The 26,621-nt window shown below is 38.8% G+C and overlaps 1 protein-coding gene across 1 annotated transcript in view; it reads right to left on the reverse strand.

Annotated features, from left to right (window-relative positions):
• LOC149785047 (2-hydroxyacyl-CoA lyase 2-like) overlaps window positions 1-26,621 on the reverse strand; it is an 80,442-nt gene that overhangs the window by 52,818 nt on the left and 1,003 nt on the right. Inside the window, exons 2-4 of the mRNA XM_089978768.1 lie at window positions 19,781-19,834; window positions 16,473-16,577; window positions 13,417-13,495 (exon numbers count right to left, since the gene is read on the reverse strand). Of these exons, the coding sequence (XP_089834894.1) occupies window positions 13,417-13,495; window positions 16,473-16,577; window positions 19,781-19,834 (238 nt within the window). The remainder of the gene's footprint in view (window positions 1-13,416; window positions 13,496-16,472; window positions 16,578-19,780; window positions 19,835-26,621) is intronic.

Raw genomic sequence — 26,621 nt, forward strand, 5'->3', positions numbered from 1 at the left:
TCCTAGTATATTAAATTGTTCCTTAGCAGTCCACGATAGTCTGTAGATACCTGTGACCCCATGGGCACTTATGACAGCATTAACATTAGTGCCTCTTGTCCAATCTAGAACACCCTTGTCAACAACATAGACGATATTTTTAATATGTTCGGGGTATACATGTGCAAGTTTTAAGTATGAGAGCTGGTGGTCGATGTCAGAAAACGGTTTAATTTCGGCGAGGGGTGTGTTTCCAAAGAATTTATCAACGACGTCGCTGGGTTTTTTTTGTTTATCCATGAATGTTTTAATTCCAGCGAGGGTTGGGTTGGCCACAGGTGGGTCTCCAAAGAAAGCCGGTATAACCTCATTGACCTTAAGGCGTGTTTGATCATTAATATGTTTGTCGACTGCTTTTATTTCCCGTTCGTGCACGTCTACACTATTCTTGATCGCTGCAACATCAGTTTTGATTATTCTTATATCCTGTTTATGCGCGTCTATATTCACTTTGTTTACTACAACATCAGTTTTGATCGTTCTTATTTCCCCTGTATGCGTGTCTATATTCCCTTTGTTTGCTGCAACATCAGTTTTGATCGTTCTTATTTCCCCTGTATGCGCGTCTACATTATTTATGATCGATGCAACACTAACGCCGATTGTTTCTATTCTCCGTCTATGCGCGTCTACATTATTTATGATCGATGCAACACTAACGCCGATTGTTTCTATTCTCCGTCTATGCGCGTCTACATTATTTATGATCGATGCAACACTAATGCCGATTGTTTCTATTCTCCGTCCATGCGCGTCTATATTCCCTTTGTTCGCTGCAACATCAGTTTTGATCGTTCTTATTTCCTGTCCATACGCAGTGATATCATTTATAGTTGTTGTAATTTCATCCAGCTTGGTATTTTTTTTACCAAAGAATTTATCAAAGTTGTCATCGATCCTGTTAACATTTTTTCGTAACGCGTAAAATTGGCCCGACAGCGTTGTAAACTCCGAAATAGTATTTTTTATCCCCGCAAGATTTGGTTCGGTTACCGTCGGGGTCCCAAAAAAACTAGCGGTAGTGAGTTGCATACCTGTGACAGACTTTTCCACCTCGGCGAATTTATTCACCTGCACGTCAAGTTTGGTCACCAATCTATCTAACCTTATAAAACCGTCTTGGATTAATGTTACCCTATTCGTTATCGTCAGGATGGATTCACCCGGTTTGAGTCGTCCGTCGCCGGTATACAACACGATAGTGTCCTCGGCGGCATTACGCTGTCGTATTAAAACGTCATCCAGCGACACATTACTGGATTTTAATTTACCCTGGCGGTCTTGAAATACAACTATTTCGCCCGGGTCAACACTGGTTAGGTTCAACGTCTCAGCGATTTCATCCTCAATTAGTTTTTTTATGTCATCGGTGGCGGGCGTTTCCGTGGGGTCTTTCAGCGCCGAAACCGGTCGTCCCCAGATATCAATCATTATTATCTAATGTAATTGTCTCTAAATTTCCCACTAGTGTATTCGTTTACAACCACATGAGGTGGTTTCCGCGATGATGAAATCGCCGCGAGTACGTTCAATACCTCACGTCCGCATATCGGTGGGTCACTTAATTGCTGTGTTGGCAGCGTGGAATAAAAAACCGGGGCTGAACACGCCCGGATATACCGCATGAACTCGTTCGGCGGGGCTAACCCGTATGAATCAAAATAGACGATCGCACGCGGATCAATCGCGTATGCAACCCAATGAGTTCCCGCTCCGGAGGATTTATCGAGGTTAATTATACCGGTTTCAATATTCCTTGGTTTTGTTGGTAATTGATCCCTCATAAAAACACCTCTGAAGTTTTTTATCGCTAACGCGTCGGCGGCATCTATTAAATCAAAATTAGACATAGGAGTCATTGACTCTTGCGTTAATAAACGGTTCCCGGTAGTCTTAGACCCTTCCCCGAGTACCATGAATACGGGGTCCCCGGTAGTCTTAGACCCTTTCCGGCTACGGGTCGTCCTCGTTTCTTTTTTTTTATAGCCTCTCCCGGTTGCCTTCTTCAATGCCATTCCCGCCGCGGTACCAACGGCCCCCAACGCTGCCGCCTTCGCCACTGCTGGGGCCACCGCGGCAATCAACGCCGGAATCGCGGCTAACAACGGAAATATCCCACCGGTCTTTTCCATGTTTTTGATTGCTGCGGCCGAAAAATCTATTTGAACACCCTTTTTATTCCTCATCGCATCATTGAAATGTTTTATTTGACGCGCCGTTAACGATATCTTATGATTACCACCTGCCATCTGCGACGGCTTCAGCGTTATTGTGGTCCCGCATTGTTTAGCCGACTTTGATCGTAATTTCTTGACTTGACCATCAGTTAGTGTAACGCCGACAACACTATACGACATTTTATTGTAAACGCGTTTGTGTTTTCAATTACATGTTTTCCACTGGCGCATCAACGATTCTCATTCGTCCACCAACGCCTTCTAGCAGCATTGATTTATCGCTGAGAATGACAGCAACCGCTCTATATTCGGCAACACCACCAGGACGTTGCACACGAGCTCGGAAGTGTATATCAACGACGGATTGTCTCATTAAATCGAGATGTTCTAGCGAAAAGTAATAAATCGGATACAGGTTTTTGAAATCAAGTTGCGATATTTGTAAACCGGTATCGACGTTTTGATCGCGGCCCATATACGACAGCAATCGATGATACACGCGTGCAATCTGGTTACCCCCGTAATTGAGTTGTATATCCTCGGATGGTTCCTGCTGTCCGTTTATTCTCAACGAGACCTCATTGACACCGATTTGATCAAATATCATATGGCTGCGTTCTTGGGAACCCAATCGCGCCTTATTCTGTAGCGCTACAAATATATGACGTGGAGCCGAAACACCCTGTTTGGATGCCAGGTGCCATGTAAAAACACCATTATATTATCCTCTTTAGCATCAGTGGTTACTGTAAGCCAACTCAACAGTGATTTACCACCTGTCTCCATGAATGAAAGTAATCGCTGTTCTGCGGTGATTGATGGGGTCATTACTGGCATCCACAATACTATATTCTTTATATTGACCTTACCGTCGGCAACACCAGCATCATGCCAGATTGCATCATTATCATTACCCTTTCGCACGAGTACTACTGTATGCTTAGCCCCATAGATGACTTTTCTGACGTTTCTACAGAATCCGAATATATGATGCAGTGGAATTGCGCATGAAAACTGTCGGCGTTGTCCTTGCAACATCCCTACTCGTGTTGCAAACCCTAGATTATAATTAGTAATAACATTTATGACATCAAAGTCCCCAGCTGGTCTTACATACCCGCCTGGTGCCGGATTAGCCGCGGCGGCATTTGCTGCCTTTACCCTAGAAAACTGGTTGTGTTCAGCGTTATCAGTAATATCCTTCGCAAACATCATAGACGGACCAGCCGACCTTGTATAATCATCTGAGTATCTCGCTAGCCCGATTATTGTTGTTGCAACATCAACATCACGTTCTATTGATTCAATTTCTCGCCCGTCAATGAGATATTTTGCGCTCTCAAATAACGCCATTACGCCGTTGTTGACAAAACCAACTCAGATAGTCGGGTTGTTGTCGTATGGTGCATTATCGGCAGCATTTGTTACAAGTTCCCCTTCGATTTCGATAAACGCCTCACATGGTAGAAAGTATTTACTGGTATCTTGGACTTGAAGTTCAATTCGCGATCGTAGATTCGGTTGTATTGCATGATAAGAATAATACTGATAATCACGGACAGAATCATCCCTGCGCACTGGGGCGTCCATATCAAACGCGGGATCAGCGGTTCGCGCAAACATTTTATTATTTATCATGTTGATGTTTTCAATTGCAATTCATCAGCGTCGTTTTCGTAGTAAATTCCTTGAATTTTGTTTAAGACCACTTCCCGCTATCGCGTTCATGAGCGCGTTGGTTGCCGCATCAGTGGATGGCTCTGCCATCAACGACGACGGGGTCGTTGGCAAAGCCATCATCGGCGAGGCCATCGTCGGAGTCGCCATCATCGGCGAAGCCATCGACGCTAGTTTTTTTTCCACCGCGTTATTTATTACCCTGCTGACATTTGCAGGCATCACTGTTGTAGAACGCAGCGGCAGAGCCGCCAGCGGCGTTTGTTTTTTTCTTCTCACCAACGACATTAGTTTGTCCTTTGCTGCAGAAAACGCCCTTCCGGCAACATCTCCAATAGCGCTGATTCCCTTATCACATCAATGGCCTTCATCGATAATTGTTTAGCTAACGGCGCCACTTTTGGGGCCATTCTTGTAAATAACCCCGCAATGGTGCTACCGAGACCGTCTCCGTACCACGCGCGGTATACAGGCAATCGCAAGTTTACCACGTAGACGCTGACTGGTTTATCATGGTTGTAGTGTATAATCATCTTTATTATAAAAACACCGGTGTTTTCCAATTAGTGATTGATTACCAGTGATTGATCAATCGCTGTAATGACCGTGGTCATCAAAACCGTCCACGAGTTCGTCTATGAGCGTTCGATATACATTAATGTCCATGATACCGCCTGCAAATAAACGCCTGCAAATATCAGCGGCCTCATTGATTATTTCCGTAGGGTTATTTCCGGCTCGTTTTCCTCCGATTAGTATTTCTAGCCGTGATATATCACTGAGAACATTACCAGGACAAGTAACGAAACTGTATGATTCTTTACCAGAAGAGTTTCCAACGGAGTATCCTTTTCCTTTTTTTGGTTTCCTACTTTTTACTTTCTCGAGGAATGCTTTGTAATTGGGATCGCGCGGTGGTATTATATTGCTGTATATACTTGCTAAATACACTATTCTTGCCCATCTTTCCGTCGAATTTATATACTTTTCGTGACCGCTACTGATATACGTATCTCGTATATTCTTAGGTAATGTTGTAACAGTAAAATTAACTAATTCTTCATCACTGTCGAAGCCTCTAATTTTATCTAATGTGCTCTTTTTAAGCACAGTACCGGGTGAACGCAGCAATTCATCTTTTTGTTCTAGTATTTCTTCCATTTCTTCCTGTATTTCTCCCTGTATTTCTTCTTCTGGTGCTCTTGCAGTAGCACCTGGTTCTTCTTCATCAGCCATTGTAACATAAGGTTCTTGTGGTTCGGTTATAGCGAGTGGTGGTGGCGGCCCCTCCCTCCGTTGGTGTGTTGTAGCGAATGCTATTTTTGCAGGAAGTGTTTCCAGAGACTCTTTTGTTTGCTCGGTCTGAGCCGCTATCTTTTCAAGCGCACTGAGGACGGGCACAGTTGCGCTTTTTACCGGGGCAAAGAGTTGTTCGCTTCCAACAGCAAAATCAGTTTGTAGTTGTTGCCGCGTTTGAAGTTGTTTTCGGACCCTGTCTCGTAACGGTATGAACTTTTTAAGCGCTGCTAGCTGCTCTCTGGCTAGCCGAGTAGTAAGTGATTCACCTACCATTATTGCAAATTGCTCCGCAATTTCTAATTTCCCTGTGGCAGGAATCTGTCGCGTCAGACGCAATCGTCTTACTATTTTAGTATCGTTACCACGACCTATCGGGGAAAAAAAAATGTATACAACGATGCGCCACTTCCGTTACGCTGGGGGCTCCACGGGGGTTTCGTCTATAATCCTTCTAATGTTTTTAATTTTACTAGAAATCTCCCAGCGTCGTTCATAAACACGTCCAAGTTTTTTTCGTACTGTCTCAACGGCAGTGAATAGTCCAATGAATGCATTTACGTCATTTCATTAATCGTATGTTGTAATCGTTTTATAAAAGCGTACTCGCGGGCCAGGGTAAAACGCCCCCATTTCGATTGTTCGTTAATAATCTCATAATCGGATAATATTCTTTCGCTGTTGAGACCATCGGATAATTCAATTCCTTAATTTTTTATTTTTGAAATCTCGGTTAATATATTATTGATGTCTTCGATATTCATATTCTTATAAACATCTTATTTCTAATATTCTTATAAACATCTTATTTCTAATATAAAAAAAATGTTTTACAAAATGAACTCTGCGTATCAATTCCGAGGTGTGTTAACATTCGATGAAACATAAAACAGAATATTACAGTTGTTTGTAAAGACAATTTATTCCATCAGTTTTCTTCCGGAAGAAACAATTTATTAATTGTAATAGACTGTAGCGTTCACACTGTCGGTAACTTTGTCACTCGGTGATATACCATCACGAGTTATTCCCCTTTGATGTTACATATGAAAATCGAATTCTGCGCCCGGTCTTTTTTGAGATCGCTGAATTTTGTATTCCTTTTGCAACAAATTGTACCGAGGCTCTACAAATGTCAAAGTATTTACCGGCTTCATTCATAGAGTGAAATATTTTTTCTTCGTGCGTTATTGTATCAAACGATTTGACGCTCTTTGCTTTTTTTGCGTGCTTCCCTGTTTTTCCAAATTTGGAATTTTGACTCGGTGTAACAGCTCGTAGATTACACAGTTTGTTATTTAGACGATCAGAATCAATGTGATCAATAACAAGACCGTCCTCGATTGGCCCCTTAAACGTTTCATATACCACCCTGTGACAGAGATACTTCTTCTTTCCGGCACCAAATGTCAAATACCCCTGATTATTTACGGTACCAACCGGCTTCTTCAGTTTACGATGTCTAACAACGCCGTCGCGAGATGCCTCGTAATTAACGAGCACAGGATGCGGCTGAAATTCTTGGTCCATTTGTATAATAATGCTACTTGTCTAATTCATTATTTGGTTTAATTATAAACCTTTCAATGTAGTCTTGAGGAGTTTTGATGATTTTGTCTTTGACGGAGTCAGCGGTGGGGTCAATGACGGCGTTTTTTATTCGCTTGTCGTAATAGTGTTTTAACTCTCTGTATCGCTTTCCGCCACAATTGATACACAACTGCGATTTTCCTCTTACACCAACATGGCAAACCAAGCACGGGAGGGGGCCAAGAGAACCATTACGAACGCTTTGTAAATGATACCCGCAGAATTCACCTCTACATGATTTATTGCACGGGGTTGTCGACCCAATCATCAACCATTTGCAGTGATTCATTATACTATATTCTTTTATTTAAATATTTGTTTTAATTATATGGAGGAGGAGTTCAAGAAATTAGCAGCAATTAAGCCCTGGAAAAATATTAAGTTCAATCTCGATAGAGCCCTCAAGGACGCACCAAAAGCGTCAATAAACGATAGAACCCTGTTAAATAAAATACGCGATTGTATCAATGAATTCAAGCATGATGGTGCATCTCATAGTTGGTCAACATTTCGAATTGATGGCGTTGTTGATGCTACCATGAACGACAAACGCGCGGCAACGATAATATCACAACTTGGCTCCAGCAAGTATTTCTTCAGAGTAAAATTTATTGTCCGGGTGGAATCAGGCAATTGGATCATACATGATAAATTTGAACCAGTTCTCAGCGACAAGAAAACAGTCATTGTTAGCTGCGACTCCAAGCCCGGGCTGTTAACCGGAGTTGACAAACCATACTATGAACGAGCATATCCTGAAACAGCAGTTGTTTATGGAATATACCCGTTAAATAAGAAACCTGATATCGGAAAACTAGCGCCGATGAAACAGTCAACGGGGATAAATTGTGTAGCAGAACGAATAATAGAGCATTTTACAAATGCGTGTCGAGGAAACAAATTGACTGATTTACGACGTAGCAAAATCAACCAGTGGGGAGAAACAGTGCGCGAGCGTGGAGCAACCATTAGCGACATAGCGAGATTAGAAACGTCGCTGAGATTTCCAATAACCGTTACAACGATAACCGGTGAAGTATTATACGAATCGAAGAACAAATCAAAGGGGGCCCCAATCAAAATTATTGATCATAACGAACACGCGTGGACGTCCGCGATCACAGTATTTCCACGGGATAGAACAGTAAAGTATATCCCGGGGGAATTTCTGGGAGAGGACGGTTTTCTCGCGGAGAGGAAACTATTTGATGCTATTGCCTACTTGTGTAAAAACGACCCTGTATCAGTGTGGTTACTTCGCAGCGCTGAAAACGATGCGGATACCTTTGATCAGTTTGTAAGACCAAACGGTGAATTATATCGCACTGAAGCGTTTCACAACAAGATGAAAAAAACCGCCATGGAATTTGGAGAGCATGATGAACAACTGCTAACAAATTGTTTTACGATTCCATCGGTTGCGGCTCATGTTGCAGCAAGGAAAAATGCGTGGAGACCAACGCGCAAGGAATTTCTACCGGATGTACAATCCAGTTGTTTGGAATACTATCACGGTGGACTATGGAACACTGAATACAACCGCGACGCTATGATTTCCGTTGATATGGTTGCCTGTTATCCAGTGAGTTTTCTCGGGTATGGATCCGCCGCTGAGTACTTTAGACGATTTGGACACCCCAGACATGAAATGACTCGTGTTGCTATTAATGGACCACTGCCTGATTTTGATTTAACCGGATTCGCTCGCATAGTATCATTTGAATTCGCGGCAGGACTTCATCGCTGTTGCTATATTTGGATCGGTAGACACATGAATGAAAAGAAGTGGCTGCCAATAGCACTGCTACGGTATATGATTGATTGTAAAATGCTAGTTTCGTTAATTGTCAGCGACGCGATTATATCATACCGGGTGCAGACTGAAGTCTGGTTACCAGAACCGGAGCGTCTAGATAGCATAATTGACGAGTCCAGAAAACACATTGATGCCGACGAGGAATATATCATCGAATGGTCCAGGAGGATATTCAACCAACGAAACTGCGAGGCAAAAGATCTCGGTAGAAGAATAATTGGTAAGTTCACACAAGGTGGAAAAAACTGCGATTACAAACGATATTGCTCACGGCTGATTATAGATGACGCAGAATATGATTTCGTAATCAAGGACGCAGTGGCGAAAAATAGATACGTGAACTGTAAAACAGCTTTCTTGTCCAATGGAACAAGGTTGGGTACAGTTGTTGCTTACAGTGATGGAGACAGCCCAGCATATCCACATTTGAGGGCGTCTATGCTGGGTTACACCGCTATCAATTTATTCTCGATGATAAATAGATTTCCCGACACCACGGTTAGAGTAGCCGTTGATTCATTTTACATAGACGTAAAGTATAAGGAAAACATAGCCGAGTTTACTAGTCCGGACGAGAGTTGGGGCACATGGAGAATTAAAAAAGAAATACGACGCGATTATTCCCCGTCAGCAGATGTCACCGTTGAGAACAATTACTTACGCGGTGATAAATTGTCAGAGTGGTCTAATGCACCACCGTGTTCTGATCCAATTTGTAGACATAAAACAGTTTATTTAAGCGGCTGTGGCGGGTCGGGAAAAACGACTCGGGCAATTGAATTATTTCGAACGCGGGCAAGTATAATCGTGCTTACACCAACCCATAGACTAGCGCGAGAGATAAAACAACGAAATGTTGACGCCGTTACTTATCACAGCTTTTTTCGATACAGCGGCGGTGAGTGGACTCCTGATCGAATGGGTGAAAAATTTATTCCTGAGGTTATCATCTGGGATGAGATATGTACTGTTTCGTTAGATGTTTTAGAAATGTTTCTTGATTGGTTGCTGCGCGCGAATACAGCGGTGATAATGTGTGGCGACCATGGCCAACCACCGCCATTTGTCAGTGAGGGCCCACATGATTGGTTAAAGGGCTTTGTGGACTATTATGAAGAAACCGATACTGATTACCGAGCACTTGATGAACAACTGCGCGAGGTTAAGAAATTAATCAGATTACAGCCGGATAGAATTCAATGTGAAATAATCCGCGAGGTGATTCCGGAAACGCCGTTAAATGAATTCTGGGAAACATGGAGACCAAACGATTTGATTGTAGCGAGTAGAAAGATAGTCAGAGACACACTTCAGCGGAAGTTGTTTATGTTGCATAAGGAAAAGTTTCCAACGCGCCCAGTGCCGTTATGTTATAGACCCGCGGATACACGGCGGCAGAACACTGAAGTTGAAATTCCAGGCCCGACAGTGTCGGGGACAAAAAAACAAATTCTCGTGCTGAATGATATCGTGCTCGTTGATATCAGCGTCGTCGAGGACGCGCTACGTGCTCATAAATCCCCGTGGATGCTAGGATACGCAACAACAATACATTCCTCGCAGGGACTAACCATCACGGACACAATTGTTTGGATGGTTGATAATCGCATCGAATGGTCAAATCTAGTCTATCTTGCAGTGTCCCGAGTACGGAGGATAAATCAGCTTCGAAGAATTGTTATTGACAAAGCCGGTGACGGAGTCACCAACGACATCATCGATGCAAGCGTCATCGATAGAAAACTCTCGGGTTACCGCCAACAGGATAAAAAAAAACAGCGGCGTTTTGATATTGATGCCGAATTAATAATATAATTGCGTTACAACAACAACAGAATAATCACTGCGCGAGTTGTAATTGTGTAATGCGCTGGCGTTATTCGGATAAAGACGCTCAACAATTTACCGTGGACAGGATCGATAACAGTCTCGGTCATGTCAAAACGAATGTGAGGTTGACCTGTCTTGAGTGTAATAGACGCAACGGCGCTAGTTAAGACCACGCGGGGGTAATTGAGTATCGTCAGGTATCACTTGTAGTTGCTCGCGTGTAAACCCCCGCTGTGGGGCAGTTGAATCCAGTCTATAGATCGGTGGTCTACCAGTTGATCGTGTTATCATTGATATGTTATGTGTGGTAACACTCCAAATAGGATCAGTAGCTCTTTTTTTACCGCCTTCAAGCTCTCCTGGTTCATACAGATATCTCACGGTGACATCGCCGAGAATCGGCTTGGAAACGCTATCTATTTTTGATCTTCCGGGTATATACTTTTTTTTAATCGCGTCGCTGGGCTTCATGTTGATTGCTCGGGTAATCTCGTTATTTAACGCTGCAATTACGCCTTGCAACCTTTTGACCCATTCACGAGATCGTTTTTCTTGGATGAATTCCTTCGCGTATTGATATCCAAATAACCGTTCAGCAAGAGTCCGATTGAATCGTTCAACAATTGCCTGATCACGATGTAGCGCAGTATGACCTCGTCGTACCGCGACGCTATGATGTTTCAGCGTTGATAAAACAGCGCCGCGAAATTCACTACCAGGATCAACTTGTAATAGATTTGGCCAGCGCAGAGGACCTCTTCGATAAATTCGCCCAAACGCATCGGCTACTTCAGTTGCTGACTTTGTTTTTAACGGTTCCGCTTGTTTGTATCGACTCGCAACATCAACTACGGTTAGCGCGTATTTGTAACCGTTGTCATGCGGCAGAAATAGTATATCAGCCTGATGAACTTCATTAGGTACGCTGACGTCAAAGCGCAAGAAGTTGATTTGTTTAGGCGGTGGTAGATAAATTTGCCATATAGCCTGTTTGGATAACCAATTAGCCGCAGTGGCCTTTGTTACCTTTGCAGCGCTTGCAAGCTTACCAATTGCGGCCTTCCCCTTCCAGTATCCTCTCGGAGAATAATAGATGGATTCCATGTTGTTATTAATTACCAGCGCCCATCATTAATTTACCTTTCATAGCCGATTTTACCAACCATGAGGCCAATTTTTCTTTGAAGGATTTATCAGGAATGGTATTTAACGCGTGAATTAATTTTACATCCGCGATATGACGCTGTTGCAGATCGCTACTTTTGTAGTAAGCAACATCATGAGCATGACACGCCTTATCGATAGCGTTTATTGGATACTCACCGGGTTTGGGCTGATTTTGATCATCGAGTCTGATATCTAATCGCGTTCCGGGGCCACAGTAGCTATATCCTGGGAGGTGTTTTTCTCCTGGATACTTTGCCCACGGGGTTCCGGGGAGTTTTGATAACTTGGCTGCGATGTCACCTCCTCGCTTTTTTTTAAAACATCTCCGGGTCTAATAGAAATAAATCTAAATTTCTTTATACCGCATTGTACACACTTACCAGTAAGCGCCGATCTGTTATTTCTTGTTGTAACGGTTGTCATATCATTTGTGCCAGTACGCACTCTACACTTCACACAATATAGATCCATAATTTATGTATAGAGATATGAATATAATTGATTTTTCGGCGACTAAAACAAGAGAACCAGTTAAGCATGTTGCAGCGTTACCAAACTCGATCCGGATGATTATCATCGGACCATCTGGATCCGGCAAGACGCAATTGTTACTTAATTTAATAATGAGATGGATGAAGTGGGATAAGTTGTATTTAATCGCCCCTAGCGTAGATGATCAACGATGCTACGAGGTGTTGAAAGATTTCAACGAGAATGCATCAGCGATCGCTGAAAAAATGTTATTGAGTTTATTACAGATATCAATGATGCACCAGGTATCGATGATATTGATGGCGACGTTAACAATCTAGTCGTGTACGATGATGTTATGTTAGACAATCAAAAAAACCCAGCTAGGATATTTTCCAGAGGCAGGCATAAAAACACCGACGTGATATATGTCACTCAACGATACACTCAGATTCCAAAAGTAATCAGAGACAACTGTAATATTCTTGCTGTATTCAATGGCGTTGATACACACACGCTACGAAATATTTGGCAGACATGGTACGGCGGTGACATGGACTTTAATGTTTTTCGAAACTTTTTTAGTCATGCTCAGTCGACCCCACATGGATTTGTAACGATAAATTTACATGACCCTCGGACACGATATCGTATCGGACTTGACCAAATATTCGGTTAAATTGTAAGATCATAAAGATCTTCATTGTAAATAGCCACTTAGCAGCAGAGGGGGCGATGACATCGACGCGGTCGTCGCGCTTTTTTACCCGACGCTGACAACGCTGGGATCGCTGAGTGCAGAAGGTATATTAAACTAAATGACGTTCGATTTACCCCCCGACGACGACGTCGTTTTTTTTTTACCGGGCGCTGACGACGCTGGATCCGCTGAGTGCAGAAGGTATTAATTAAGCCAAATGACGATTGGACAAAATGTCCGATTCGCCCCCTCTGCTGCTCCTAACAGGATTGATCACATGTGTGTGTGTGTGTGTGTGTGTGTGTGTGTGTGTGTGTGTGTGTGTGTGTGACACAAAAAGAGTGTGTGTGTGTGTGTGAGAAACAGAGAGAAAGTGAAAGATACAGTATTAAAAAATGCAAAAAAAATAAGTGAAGACGTGACTTTTTTCATAATGTTTATCTTGCCATATAAAAATTTTCATATGTGCATGTTTTCAATATAATTTTATTTCTAAATAGCTAAAAAGTGACTGATATTCATTTTTAAAAAGAAATGTGTCTCCTTTTAACAGCATATTATATAAGTATAGAAATCAGGTAAAAAATCAGACCCCAAAAATATTGTAGCCAATAATTGCTTATTGTCAAGGGAAGGAACACTACTGAACTTACCAGGTCCAGCTGTCACAACAGCCACTCCAACTGTTCCTGACAGCCTGGCTACAGCATCAGCTGCAAACACTGCATTCACCTGTACATTTAAAGTAATACTGGGTTAATGATTAAAAAAGAATAAGATACAAGACCCTTGATCACCTTCAGTCCTTAAAGGACAAATTTTGATTATAAAGAATTCAAATAAAAGGTACCAGTATATTCTTCCATGATTGGGCTGGTTAGAACTGATTTTACATCACACACTTTTGTGACCTCAGCCTTAGGTTTCTTTAGGATTAAAATCTCCATTGTGAAGGTAAATGATATAAAATGCATGAACCAAGTAAATGATTATTCTATAAGTAGAGTCAAACTGCGAACAAGAAAACCCCCAGATCTGCCAAAGCATAATCCGCCTGCAGATTAGGGTCTGTGTTGTTTGATTAACTGATTACTCCTAACAAACTGCACAGATCCAGATCAGACAGTGCATTATGTGATGGCAGATCTGGATCTGTGCAGTCTGCAGTCACATTCATCTTATACAGTCTGTAAGGACAAGTGTACAGTAAATGGCAGAGACCTCTTCATAAACCCATATCCCACTCTAGTCTCACAATATCAAGCTGCTTCATATACCCATTGCCCACTAGAGAGTCTCACAGTATCCTGCTGCTTCATATACCCATTGCCCCCTAGAGTCTCACAGTATCCTGCAGCTTCATATACCCATTGCCCACTATAGAGTCTCACAGTATCCTGCTGCTTCATATACTCATTGCCCACTATAGAGTCTCACAGTATTCTGCTGCTTCATATACCCATTGCCCACTATAGAGTCTCACAGTACCCTGCTGCTTCATATACCCATTGCCCACTATAAAGTCTCACAGTACCCTGCTGCTTCATATACCCATTGCCCACTATAGTCTCACAGTATCCTGCAGCTTCATATACCCATTGCCCACTATAGTCTCACAGTATCCTGCTGCTTCATATACCCATTGCCCACTATATTCTCACAGTATCCAACTGCTTCATATACCCATTGCCCACTATAGAGTCTCACAGTAATCTGCTGCTTCATATATCCATTGCCCACTACAGAGTCTCACAGTATCCTGCTGCTTCATATACCCATTGCCCACTATAATTTCCCAGTATAAGGCTGACTCTCATTTACCCGTAACAATGGTATAGTCATATATCACATATATTTAGCGAAAGTTTGGCCCATCATTGTTACATAATTTATTTCCCTTAATTTTAGTTCTTGGCTGATAAGAACCAAACTTAATAAAATTCACATCATCATCTAATACCTAAATTTTTCTATTTCTGTGTACAACACTGACCATAAAGACACAGTGTTATCAGAACTGCATTTTTAATTTACCTTATATACCCATGTGTATGTCATATCAAACTGCAAACCTGTAACATATATTTGATTTAATTTATATTTGATTTAATTTAATTGTTTGTAAGTTTTAAAATATTTTTATTTTTAATTACATTACAAATTTACACGTCAAAATAATATAGTTTTGTTTACTAGGAACTCTATATTTTTTTAGAAAATAGTTTGACCTTGACTCTTCAGTTGTAAACACCTAAACCGGACCTTAATTCAGAAATCACTGAGACAAGTAAACAACTTTTTATTTTTATCTTACTCTTAGAGTAAAATGATTGGTTTTTATCAAGGTCATACTGGGGCTACATGATCTTTTTATATGTAAACAGACTCCATTTCACAATTCTGGGCTTTCTGAAATTGCACATTCGTTAGTTTTAATAGTGATACATAGAGAGAGACCTCTAAGTTGTGCTTCTAAACACTCTGACGTAAAGGTATTTCTTTTGTTCTGTCATTTTGGAGTTAACATTTTAGTGTTTATTCGAATTATTTGGATTCTAAAGGATAATTTTTTTTCCCTGGAAATATATGAGCGATCATTCAGAATTCTTGGACAAAGACATTTCATTAATTCAAACACAGGATTACTGTTTTGTGAATAACACAGAACTGTAGAACTTACAACACCACAAAGGATACAGTATACGTCACCATCTTCCATCTTGGGTTCTTCGTTGGGACTCAAATTTGAATTCATTAGAACATTTCATTGTTAGGACTTCTAAAATTTAATTCGTGGATTATTCTTGGATTATTTCTGGATTTGATTCTTAAAACTGTATGTTCTTATCTTTCCATTATTTTTCCAGGGAAATAAATTATTTGTTAAATTTTTCAAAGCTTGTTGTTTTCACATTTTCTTTTGTTACTGTTTATTCGAGCCTAAACACGTAACAAACCTCACAGACTCAGATCTTCCATTACATAATGCACTGGCAGATCTGGGTCAATGCAGCTTATTAAAACTTACCTGTGACCGCTCCGGTGGCCTAGTGGTTAGAGTGTCTGCCTTGGAAGTGAGAGGTTGTGGGTTCGATCCCCGGTTGAGTCATACCAAAGACTTACAAAAATGGTACTAATAGCTACCTCGCTATGCACTCAGCATTAAGAGGTTAGTGTTAGGACTGGTCAGCCTGGTGTCAGGATAATGTGACTGGGTGTGACATGCTACATGTCTGCGGCATGATGCTAGACGTCACTATAAACTGTCACACTGCAGACATCGTAGCGATATGAATGAAAAATTGTCAAAGCTACATTAAAAAAATCCAAATCACACAGAACTTATCTGTAGAATAAACAACAAAGACCATGATGTGCTAGTGCATTATTTGATGGCAGATTAGGGTCTATGTTGTTTGCAGTTGGATCCAACTAATGAGTATGCACACTAAGTCATTTCAATGAAACAGTTTATGAGGAAGAACTTAAATGAAAAAACTGGATGACATAACATTGATACTAACCTAACTAGCTTTGTCATTTCAACTGCTCTTTAAAAAAAAGATTTAATTAACACAAAAGTCTACAGGATTTGAGAATAAAAATGGCATCTATGAATTTCTAAATACATGTTGGCGAATTTGTGACTGTATAAATCACTATAAAATAAAATAAATTTTAAACTCTTATCCCAAGGTTAGAGACTTACCTCATGTCTTGTATCCACCACTCGGATGCCACTCTTCTCACACCCCACTAAGATTGGGGAGATATGGCCACCACTCAGGACAAATATATGTTTCACTCCATGGGCCTGAAGATAAAACAAGAAAAGACATCTGAAAGAATGAATAGATTTGAAGTTTGTGAAACATGTATTCTACCACTGCAGCCAAAAAGAAGTCATAAAACTTCAACATTTAATTCTTTTAAAAATGGAAACACTGCTGATGTGTCATGGAAATCCAATCGGGTCATCAACATTGGCAAACAAACAAGCCGAGCAAATTTTAATTGTTTACATCAAGTAGATTTTATTGATTCATGCTGATGAACTTCCTGAGATTAAAATATGACAGAATGAATGTACAGATGTTTGAATGTACTGACAGAAGAGGGAGTTGGAAGTATAAATAAGTACTTAATGAATGCAATATTCACTGAGAAATTCAAGAAAAAAATTAAATTCTGTCATTTTGCATTATTTATACAACAACTATTTCTAACACACAAAATAACGTACTCTTGATGGCTCAACTGTTGTCATAATGTAATCTCTGAAGCAAAGAAGACTGGAAGACATGGTCCTAACAACTTGTATGGTTTCAGATTATATTGCTGATATGATGTTGTTTTCAGCCCTAAGTCATTTAAACCAGTCTATCATATGCAGATTAGAACCTGAGCATTTTACTGGGCCCTACTATCAATCCTCTGGCATACTTTAAAATCCCATCAAGAATAAATATAGCAGCTTATAAGCATTTCTTTCTTATGTCATTACTCCAAAGGCATGGGTTATCACTACTGCTATCATCTGTAATCCAATACAGCTCCAGCTTTTAGCAAACACATCTCCTGGTCTTACTGTACTGGCCCAAAGGCATGGGTTACAATTCTGCATAGGTTGCTTTCATCTGTAACTAAATATAGCTCTACTCTTATTGCATCCAGATCTCCTTGTCTTACTGTACTGCCCCAAAGGCACGCATTACAATTCTGCATAGGTTGCTTTCATCTGTAACTAAATATAGCTCTACTCTTATTGCATCCAGATCTCCTTGTCTTACTGTACTGCCCCAAAGGCATGCATTACAATTCTGCATAGGTTGCTTTCATCTGTAACTAAATATAGCTCTACTCTTATTGCATCCAGATCTCCTTGTCTTACTGTACTGCCCCAAAGGCATGCATTACAATTCTGCATAGATTGCTTTCATCTGTAACTAAATATAGCTCCACTCTTATTGCATCCAGATCTCCTTGTCTTACTGTACTGCCCCAAAGGCACGCATTACAATTCTGCATAGGTTGCTTTCATCTGTAACTAAATATAGCTCTACTCTTATTGCATCCAGATCTCCTTGTCTTACTGTACTGCCCCAAAGGCATGCATTACAATTCTGCATAGGTTCCTTTCATCTGTAACTAAATATAGCTCCACTCTTATTGCATCCAGATCTCCTTGTCTTACTGTACTGCCCCAAAGGCATGGGTTACAATTCTGCATAGGTTGCTTTCATCTGTAACTAAATATAGCTCCACTCTTATTGCATCCAGACCTCCCTGTCTTACTGTACTGCCCCAAAGGCAAGGGATACAGTTGTACCAATGATCCATTTTCCTTCTTAAAGGCATCAGAAATATATTGTTAACAGAAAACAAATGAAAATTCTTTGAGTTAAACAGACAGCAACCATAACAAAGGTTCTGAAGAATGCAGGTCTTGTATATAGTAAATTTCTGAGTTATGGGCTTTCAAATTAACTTTATCACTGAGTTGATGCCAATGATGCCACTGCTGGATGACACTATGCTCACTATGATGACAGCATGCTTATTATGCCCACAATAAGATGGTCAAAAACATTCCGATTAAAGCTATGCTTGACTTATTTAACATTGAAAATATTTATATAAAGAAATTGTGGATGTGATGTGATTTAGATTTTTAATGTAGCTTTAAAAAAATTTTAGTCATATCGCTACGATGTCTGCAATGTGGCAGTTTATAGTGATGTCTAGCACTGGGGCATCATGCCGCAGACATGTAGCATGATGTCCCACCCAGGCACATTATCCTGACACCGGGCCAACCAGTCCTAACACTAACCTCTTAATGCTGAGCGCCAAGCAAGGCAGCTGTTAGTACCATTTTTGTAAGTCTTTGGTATGACTCGGCCGGGGATCGAACCCACGACCTCCTGCATCCGAGGTGGACGCTCTAATCACTAGGCCACCGGAGTGGTTAAATTGTGGAAGAAAATTTAAAACAAATAAAACTTTAATATTCAAATCCTATTCTCCATTTGCTGAAAAATACATTTTCTTTCTTGATGGATTTATTTAAACTGTAGAACAAAAAACAGACATTTTGGCGACTGAAAATTTTGGGAATTGTCTAGTCTTGTGCTGACCGTTGCCTTAAAATTGCTGATGTCTGCTAGTTTATCATATCTTTCTTGTTGATTTAAGAGAGTATTTTTTTAACAGTGAATCAAGAAGAAATCCATAACTTAGCAATACATTAACTTTTGTTAGTCTAAAAAAATAACATTCAGAGAAAAAAGTGAATTATGAAATACTTGTTAATAATGGCTAATGACCCAAGTTATCTAGAAGCCAGATCAAGAACTGAAAATGATTCAGCACAGCTCTTTCCTGTTATACTAGATACTAGAACATGTCAGTATTTTTAAGGGCTAAAACTGACAACTGCTTGTCAACATTAGCAACCTAATATGAAGACTGAAAACATAAATTCCTGCATGAGCCTCACTGATCATAACTGAAAAATTTCCAAAATCCAGCTAACAAATGCTATCAGTCTGCTCTTGTCAAAGCATAATCTTGTCAACTTTAAACCTCAGGTTTTGCCTATTTTCATAATAGATGATTCAAATTCTGATGAAATAATATCATAACACCCCTTCATGTCAAAAGCAATTCAGTTTTAAAAATCATCTGGTGTTGAAATTAAGCAATCACACTAAAATTTGATTGTATTTACATGCAACCACATATTACTTTTGTTTAAATAAGACAAAACTACGACCACTACGACAAAACTACGACCACTATGACAAAACTACGACCACTACAAATGTATATTTTTGTAAATCAGTAATTTACTTAAATTTTATACTGATAATACCATATAGTGATTTCAATGATTCACAGCAAGTTAACAAAATTAAAACTATTGTGATTCAAAATAAGTCAGTTCTGTAAATTCATTATTTAAAGATATGATTGACCATTCGTCCCTTTTATTTAAAGTCTTTCTGCTTAAAGTACCTTTAGAACGTCAGCCACAAGCTCTCCTCCATGTCTAGTTGATGTCCTGTCAACCTGAATAGAAATAATACGCATGGTCTAAATGATGAATGCCAAGAACACATTAACTTTAAAAAAAATGGTATTACAGCAAAGACTATGTATTCACGTATTAAGTTGGTACAGAGAAACCTCACAAAAACAGAATGGTCAGGGTCCACAGAATGTCATTGTACTATGTACTATATCATGCTATATCCAACAAAGAAAATATTGTATATACTAACTTGTAAGTCAAGTCCATCTGCAAACAACACAGATCTTGATCTACCATATCATAATGTGTCTGCAGATCAGGGTCTATATTGTTTCTTCTACTGATTACTCCAAACAAACTACACAGACCCAGATCTATCTGCGCATTATGCAATAACAGATCTGAGTCAGTACAGTTTGCTGTAAGCGAGTATGAATGGTATGCATCTGAGATATACAAGGCAAAGATGGGGGTAGGATGATGAAAACCTATGGACTTGAGTGATGCAGTTATCAACTCAATGTTTATTAAAAGAGAAATATTTAAAACAATAGAGTATATGTACTCACCAGCCAATCTCATTTTATCCGTAATAGTAATGCCATAAAAAATGTGCACAAAGAAGTGTAATTTCTATAATTGTTCTGCTTGATTTCTTACGAATCCAAACAATTAGTTTCTTGCCAGTATGCCCATGCTAACTAAATGGATTTTCAGGGTCTGTATGTGACTTTGAAGACGTTAATATATATGAACATTTAAATATGGAAATAGGATATCAGAATGATAAAAATAGTATGGAGACAATCTCAGTGAGTACCCCATTGCATGATGACATACATATAATTGATATGAAACTAAATCCAAAAAGTTTTAACACAGGTCACTTTAATGTACAAGGTATGTGGGAAAAACAGACCAGATTAAGTTAATGTTGTCTTCCAAGGAAAATAATATACATGTTTTAGGACTCACTGAAACCAGATTAATTTGCTAACCACAATGATAATCTATTTCACTGTCAATGCTACAATAAACCATTATGCAGGGACAAAGAGACAGCAAGGGAGGTCTTGTTGTATTACATTAAGGAAAATGTAAATGCAGAAAGGCGACTTGACTTGGAGTCACATGAAATTGAGAGTATCTGGGTGGATATTTCTCAAAATAATGGAAAATCATTCCTAGTTGGTTCCATTTATAGGCCACCTTGCTCCAAAGCAATCTGGAATGATAACTTTTTGAAACAAATGGAAAATGTTCTTGCACAGGAGAAAGAAACATGTATACTAGGTGATATAAATATGGACCTTCTCAGTACTCAAATAAGGAACAACTGGATGGAATTTATTGAATCATTAGGCCAAGTCCAGCTGGTAAATGAGCCCACAAGGGTAACAGAAAAATCAAGCCCTCTTATAGATCACATTTACACCAACCCACCTGACAATGTGGCTTGTGTGTACCAAATGTTGGTCTTAGTGACCACTATCCTACTTTTTTGACAAGAATGGTTAAATGCAAGAGAAACAAAATACACACAAAGCTATCACATACAGATCGTTCAAAATTTTTAATAAAGAACAATTTCTCAGTGACCTGTATAAAGTTCCATGGAATATGATTCAAAATTTGGATGACATAGATGAAGCTCTGTGGGTGTGGACTGGCTTATTTATGGATGTAGCATGCTTATTTATTTAAGCATGCACCAATGAAAGTACATCGAGTAAAGACTGAAATTCAACCTAATTGGCATACTACTGAAATACTAGATGCTATGAAAACACGAGACCAATTCAAAGCTATGGGAAACCATGCACAATATAAAGTATGGAGAAATAAAATAACAAGTATGATTAAAAATGCTAAAAAAAACTCATTATCAATCATTGCTTGAAGACAAAAAGAGCAACACAAACACCATTTGGAAAGTCTTCTATGAACTCACTGGAGGAACACACAAAGATCAGACAAATAAAATTCACTCACTTCTGGTAAATAACACCATAGCCACTGATGACACTGACATTGCAAATGTTTTCAATGATTTTTTCACCAACATTACAACAAAGTTAAAAGAATCAGTGATAGAAAAACAGAGAGATGTATATTTCTTGACCACCACAATACATGTATATGCCCGTAACATGTAGGTAGTACGTAAAACAGAAAACAGTCCTGCTCAGAGCTCATGTAAATGTATCCTATGGGCAATTTATACAGCTGATTGTCATAGAGTAAAGCAAAAAGGGTATGGTTGCCAAAGATAAACAACCACTTCATTGGATTACTTTATTGGTTGACAGAAGCTCGAGTGATGTGATGTTGAATAATTTGAACAATGCTGTGAGAGAGTTCATGAGGTTAATTTACACAGGTGTGCTACATTAAGAATCCAATTCATTTTAAGTTAGCCAAGTCTCAAAACTCTTTGTTGAACAACAAAAGTTATTACACATCACTGCAATCAGTGCTGAAGTCATCTTTATTAAAGATCATTGTTAAGTTTATGGTCAACAGCAATTTTTCATTCAAATCCAAAACATTCAAATTTCAGTCACTGCATGAGTGTACAAGAATGATTCAGTTTTAAAAGTAAAATGCTGAAACATGCTCTACAGGAAATTATGAGCCATCTTCAAAGAAAGCAAAGCACAGCAAAACTAAATTTCTGAATTTCTGGTTGAAAGAGTTTGACTGTGATGTAAAGCAGTTTGAGGGATATATTGTAAACATATTGCAACCACCATATCAACATTAGTCAACATCACTCATTCTGGAGTCTATGAAATTTGTTGACATAGCAACACTACCAAGCATCATGACAATGCACAAATGCAGAACTCAATCCAAACAGTAACTAGCTTGTTTAAATAGTCAGTACTTTTCAGCAATTTCGTTACTGAGCACAATCTGCCTTTTCCAGTAGCAATCATTTTTCAGACCAATATAAGGAAATAATAAGTGCAGATCTGGCCATAAGATTTGAGGCACTTCGCAAGGACAAACAAGCTTGTCTGTTGGAACTGAATGAAGACCCCACTCATGAACTACCACAATCTGACAGTGAAACAACACACCTCAGCCAGTTTGAAATGGGAAATCTTCATCATCTTTCAGAAAGGAAAAAAAATGGATAATCTAACTAGGGTAGCCATTGCAGGCTTGACACTCCTTCACAGCAATGCAGATGCAAAAGGTGATTTTCTACCCTGAGAAATAAGTCAACAAGGAATTTGAAGAAATTTTGAACAACAGTACTATCCAGTCTTAAAACGGTGTGTAAAGATGAACATAAATGACATCTGCATTACTCTCAAAGCCCGTACTGAACTACAGATAGCATCAAAGACTGCATATAATATGGACTGTATTTCACTGTCCAAATGGATTTTAAAAACAGAAGCTTGGTCTATTTTTTTTTATGTCCATGAGGTGATGCACTTGTGCACATCTGTGAGGCTGCATGATAATATCTGACAATAATAAGTCTACCATTTTTTGTAAGTGTATTAAATCTTTTAAAAAAAGACAGTGTTTTCTTTTATTCAAATTTGAATTTCCTATCATTTGCTAAAGGCTTGAAAAGATTACTTATTTTCATTTTGATGATGTCACTTTTTGCTGGTCAAATATACTGACTCTCCTTGTACCCTCACACCAGACCTTTTGAATTGCAAAAAACAAAAACACCACTATCTGGTAGGGTTTTGCTTAGCAGCCAGGACCCAGGTGATCTACCAAGCTACTTTTACTTTATAACAAGCTACTTTAAAAAAAAAAACCTGTACTGCCAATGGGGGAAGTCCACCTTACCCACCCCCCCCAGCCTACTTTGGCAACTCACCCACTATCATTAAATCTAATGGAAGGTCCTGATCTGGGAATATGGCAGGTATGCAAGTGTACTGACTTCATAATGTACTTGAGATGAACAACTGAAAAGATTTATAGAACTGCCTGAACCCAGTCTAGGAGTAAACAATTCAGTTCCATTGCTAAGAATGATCTTCATTTTTTTAAAAAAAGCTAAGATATTCACTAAACGACAGAGGGTAAAATAACTCAATATTCTTTAAAACTGTTGTTTATAACCATGACTTAGCACTAATGCAGAGCAAAAACAGGAGTAGTATGTTTGATTATAATATCAAATCCCTCCACTCCTACAACTTAAATGGTTCTGTTTCTGTGTTTGCAATACAAAATGAAATGACCGTTGTTTACAACTGTGGTTTTGCACTACTGCAGAGTGACAATAGGGAGTAATATCTGTTTTCATTTCAGACAAGAAAATAAAGATGAAGATGGGTTGCATCAGTTGATGAATAAATGATCTGTAATTCAGATGAGAATCTTTACCATCACACTGCTTGGTCATTGCATGTGTAACCTAGATGACTGAGCAAGCATCTTTTCTTGGCTATTGTTTACCCTTTATTGAGCAACATTGCTAAACAGGAAGGATTGAAAATATGGCTTTTTTATTGATCATTCAATAATAATTAGCTAAACAACTATCAGGTTTTTTTAAGAAGCTACCAGAAATACTGTATATTCTCATTTATAAGATAAGTCCAACTGCAAACTGCACAGACCCACATCTGCCAATGCATGATGGGCTGGCAGATCTCAGTCTTTGCAGTTTGTCAGGAGTAATCAGTAGAACAAACAATACAGACCCTTATCTGCAGGCACAATATGCTAAGGCAGATCAGGATCATTGTTGTCTTTATTTTGACTCAACTTGTAAGCAAGTATAGGTTTGTAAACAAAAAAAGTGATATTTTTTTCTTCAAGAATAAAAAACATCCTTCCAAATCTTTAAATCAGACTTGGTGATTCTGGCACTAAAGCTATGTAGTGCCTCGAGTAACTGATGAAAGTACTGCAAAAATTTGAAGCCACACCATGACAGTGCTATATACAAACTTATGCTATAATGAAGCATGTTAGGACATGGGCTTGGTTTCGCTGTATATAACAGAAACTATACAGATTTTCCATTAATGTTTATACATGCTTATAAGTCAAAATGCAAACAGCACAGACCCAGATATTGTAGGTGTTGCATGACATGCCAGCAGACCTGTGTCTTTGCAGTTTCGTAGGAGTTATAAGTTGAACAAACAACACACACCCTGGTCTGCCAGCTCAGTATGCAAAGAGCTGGCAAGAACTCTAGTGTCCCTCACTTTCAAAAGTATAGAAAGGAAAATGAAAAAGTTGATTATTTTAATAATATCATTATTGATTTCTTAGCCATGTATAATATCACACATTAAAGAAAATATTTTTCAGTAAATATAATAATCAGGTTTAAACATTACATATGTAAATTTATAATTCCTTTTACCTCTACAACAATACTATAAACTAACAATAAACCACAACAATAAAATTGTCAACATATGTAAATTTATAATTTCTTTTACCTCTACAGCAATACTATAAACTAACAATAAACCACAACAATAAAATTATCAACAATTAGTGTGAATCCCAAGAATGATCAGTTAGAATGCTGTATATTTTTCTCAGAAATTAAAACAGCCATTTCCACCAAAGAAACAAACATGAGTAAACACCTGGCATTACAATGGACTGTGTGTATATATATATATATATATATATATATATATATATATATATATATATATACAAAAATTACCATCTTTAAATGAAACAAAAAAGGAATGAAAACAATATACCAAGCAGCATGTGTGCAAAATTCTAATTGAAAATAAATATGTTAATTAGTAAATAGTGTTAAATGCCTTAAGAGTTGGCCATAAAGAATAAATATGGGACATGGGCTCTATACAAAAGATCAATTAATCTTGGTACATATTTGGCTTGAAACTGTACAATAAACTGTTTAAGATAAATTCACACAAGCTTTAGTTATTAATTCTTAAAATCACTAAGTCAAATGGAATTTTTTCCTGTTGTTTCTTTTTTCCTTTTGTTGGCATTAGTGTCAGTCATCACAAGTCCATTTCCACAATAATAGAAACAGATTTTGACAACTAAATTTTATGAGTCAACATACTTTTCCACTCTTTTAAAAAGTCTCTACTGATACTGTAGTGCCCTGTAGAACTTACACATAAATAAATTCAGCAGTTATTATTATTATTATTGCATATAATTGATCAGACATTATTGTCCAAATCAAACTCTGAGAAAGTTAACTATCCATTGGAGGTGCATATACACCCACTAATAAAACATGGTTTCTTTCAAGTCAGAGTAGTCTTCAGAAGGGCAGTCCTTTTTGCAAGATAGTTGCAATGATAAATTGTTAATTAGTCACACTGGCTTCATGCCTGTTTTATCCAAATCTAACCTTTAGCTTCTCTATTGGTCACAGATGACCAGAGTACAAAATGGTGGGTGTCCTGGGGGAAAATGAGGTGTGTCATGGAGACGTGTTACAGGGAGAAGCAGTGAATCCTTTGAGAATGTCATATATTTAACCTGGAAGCTCACATCTCTGAGAGCCCTGAATTGAACTCAATAACTAAGTAAACATCATTTCATACACTATTTATAACAAAAATTGCACATATTTACAAGTCAGCATTCAAAGTTAACAGTTTTGCCTGGGTACACTGCTGCATGTGTGACATATAATTGGGTACACAAGATGACTCTGCATTCACAATATATTCTCACAGACTAATGGAAAGGAATTCAGAGTTGGCATGTTCTTATTCCGTATTTTTTTTATAAAGAAACTTATTTAAGTAATTGTTCTTTAGCTTAGCATTACCACGTCTACATGTCAGTGTTAACCATTAGATTTCCTTTTGAAAGTAA

Source organism: Sinohyriopsis cumingii, chromosome 13 (genome assembly GCF_028554795.1).
Source record: "Sinohyriopsis cumingii isolate HCF-2022 chromosome 13, ASM2855479v2, whole genome shotgun sequence".
In the NCBI taxonomy this organism is placed as follows: Eukaryota; Metazoa; Mollusca; class Bivalvia; order Unionida; family Unionidae; genus Sinohyriopsis; species Sinohyriopsis cumingii.